Source organism: Naegleria gruberi (genome assembly GCF_000004985.1).
Source record: "Naegleria gruberi genomic scaffold NAEGRscaffold_29, whole genome shotgun sequence".
NCBI lineage: Eukaryota > Heterolobosea > Eutetramitea > Acrasida > Naegleriidae > Naegleria > Naegleria gruberi.
The window spans coordinates 165318-168187 of NW_003163298.1; the positions used below are offsets into that span (position 1 = coordinate 165318).

General features: G+C 35.4%; 1 protein-coding gene across 1 annotated transcript; it reads right to left on the minus strand.

The window, feature by feature from the left end:
• Positions 1–3: 3 nt before the first annotated feature.
• NAEGRDRAFT_68512 (uncharacterized protein) lies at positions 4–723 on the minus strand (the record flags this gene model as incomplete). The annotated part of the gene is made up of 1 exon (XM_002676204.1): positions 4–723. The coding sequence occupies one exon, from the start codon at positions 721–723 to the stop codon at positions 4–6; it is 720 nt and encodes a 239-aa protein (XP_002676250.1).
• Between the last annotated feature and the right edge of the window lie 2147 nt (positions 724–2870).

Consider the following 2870-nt stretch of genomic DNA (forward strand, 5'->3'; position numbering starts at 1 on the left):
TAACTAATTCTGTGATTTCATGATGTTAGCAACGTTCATTGGGTGACTTAAAGCGAAATGGAGTAGTCTAGATTTCAAATGCAACATTTCCATCATCTTTTGCAAGCCCTTTGATTGGATTTCTTGCAAACGGGGATAAGTACGATGATTATGAATAACGGATTCAAATCTAGCCATTAATGATTGAACTCTATTCAAAAGAGCATCATTGGTTTGATAACGACGAAGAGTTTTGGCTGAAACAAAACTTAAGACATCTCCATCGGCTAATCTGTCGCCAACTTCATAGTGTCTTCTAATCTCCTTGATTGTTGACATACCCCAATGTTTACCAGTGGAATCTTCAGCAGAATCCTCATCAGAGTTGTCATCAAGTTGATCAGCTTCTTGAAGGATGGGTGGAACTGCTTCAAGATGTTTAATTCTCTCACCCAATGAAGTGATGGCGTGAAGAATAGCATCTAGGTTCTTTTCAGAACCACCTTGGTTGTTATCCAAGGGTTTAGTTTGTGATGAAACTGGGTCATTTCCAGAACCACTTTGATTATTATCTAAAGGTTTAGTCTGTGATGACACTGAACTACCTTCATCAATTGCTGGGATATATCCAGACTTGTAAGTTGAAACGCTGTCAGCTGACTTACTAGCAGAAATAATTTTTCTGATAGCAGTCACTGTTTTGCCAGGGGTGTCAGCAATGATTTTGCTTGGTGTGTTTACCATGTTTCTTAATTTTTTTGAGCATAAAAATTATTTATCAACTCAATTTTATTGTTTACAATTTGTCGAAATACTAACGTTGCATCGTTCCTCGCAACTAGCCAATATATATATATATATATTCTCAAAGTCATTTACAACTAATAAAGTGAAAATATACAACACTTGACTTACCAAGGTAACCAAATTACTAGATTCTAAAGGAAATACAATATATATTCATGGTATTACTCATCATACTCAAGTTTCTATTATCTTAAAATTTTATTACGGCCAATTCAAACAGGCAACAAAAGCACACATTATCAGACATTGTAATAACAAATACTCAACCTTTTGTTGTTTATAATATGTGAAATCTATTGACAGAACAAAATGAAATACAAAAAGTCTACTAATAAAGAGTTCTTACCAAGAAATCACCGAAAAACTCATGTAAAATAAAGAATAGAAAATCACTTTTAAGGGGTAAATAAATATAATCTGAACAGATAAATGAATTTGCGAGGAATTATGATAAAAAGGATGTAGTGAGAATGGGATTTGATAAAGAGAGGATAAGTAAAAAACATGATGAGGAGTATGATGAAGAATAAAAGGGAAATGATTTTTCTAACATAGATAAATATAATTTTTGTTCACATATATATATATATATATATATTCACCCAATAATTTATCAAAAAAATAAAATACAAAAAATCAATTCTCATATAACAACAAAATAAATTGTGAAAATATACAAAAATTATATTCAAACTCGAATTTAAATCGAGAAACACACTAAACCACCAAACGGTACTACTAAGCTTAAAATCTCTAATCCAACTCAAGTCACGGAACACTTTGACAAGATGTTCAATACTGCACTCGGAGACTCTAATTTGGATGAGAAATTAATCACAGGACACCCCAAACTTGCAGAATTTAGGGTTCCACCTGCTAACCCAAGTTTGCTTGCGAATGTGGTTAGCCGTATGAAACACTCAATGCCTGGTAGTAATAAGGTGCCAATGATTGTTTCAAATTTATGAATGAAGATACTCTCCTTACCTTCTTTAACAAAATATTTGTTGATGGTAACCCCTTCCCTGATTCTTGGAAAGCAGGTCTGCTACTTCCCCTACCTAAAAACTCGAATCCCAAATCACTCTCTGACTTCAGACCTATAGTTGTTCTCCCTATTCACTCAGCCCAAAGAGACTTCAAACGCCTTGCCTCAACTACTGACCAGCTCGTGGTGGTCTATCATTTCCGAATATAGAAAAACAAAGAAACCATTATTCATGTGCACCCTTGATATTAAGAATGCATATGGAAGTGTGGTCCATAGCAAGTTGAAATCTATCCTTCCCAGGATAGGTTTTAATAAGTCAGTAACCAATCTTGTTATGAAAATGGTTACGGGGCACAGAATCAAAGTGCTTGCTAATGGCTCAACATCACCAGCTTTTGAAGCAAGGTTTGGAGTCCCACAAGGGGATCCTATTAGCCCTCTTGTGTTCAATCTATACTTTAACACTGTTACTTCCGTGATTGATTCATATCAAGGAGCTTCCATTTGTGGAGAAAAAGTAGTTCTCCTTCTGTATGCAGACGATATCTTGGTTCTTTCTGAATCAGCTTCAGAATTAACCAATATACTTACTGAATTAAACTCAATAGCCCTACAACTAGGGCTGCACTTCGCCACACACAAGTGCAAAGTATTTGGTGTCACTGCATCTGGCCTCAGATCTCGAGCAAAAGTTTACGTAAATGGTACAAACATTAATAGTTCTAAGAATAATCCATTAGAGTATCTGGGTGCCTCCTTTATTAATAACATGTCTTGGTCTCCCTCCGATGATAAGGTTCTCTTAAAAGTTGAATCCAGATTACTAAATTTCAGACCAAAACACTTGAGACTCGGTCCAATGAGGAACGTAATATTATCTAAGGTGCTTTCTGTGCCTAGATACCTCTCAAGCGTAAATGCTATTCCACTTTCACTATTGGAAAAATTGGAAGTCAAAATTAGTGGAATTATTAAGAAAAGAATTGGATGTGACAACAGGCTCTCTAAAGCCGTTATCTATGGTGATAAATCCCAGGGTGGACTTGGGCTTTTATGTCCAGTTGATATAAGTCACGTGGAAAGGATGGCATCT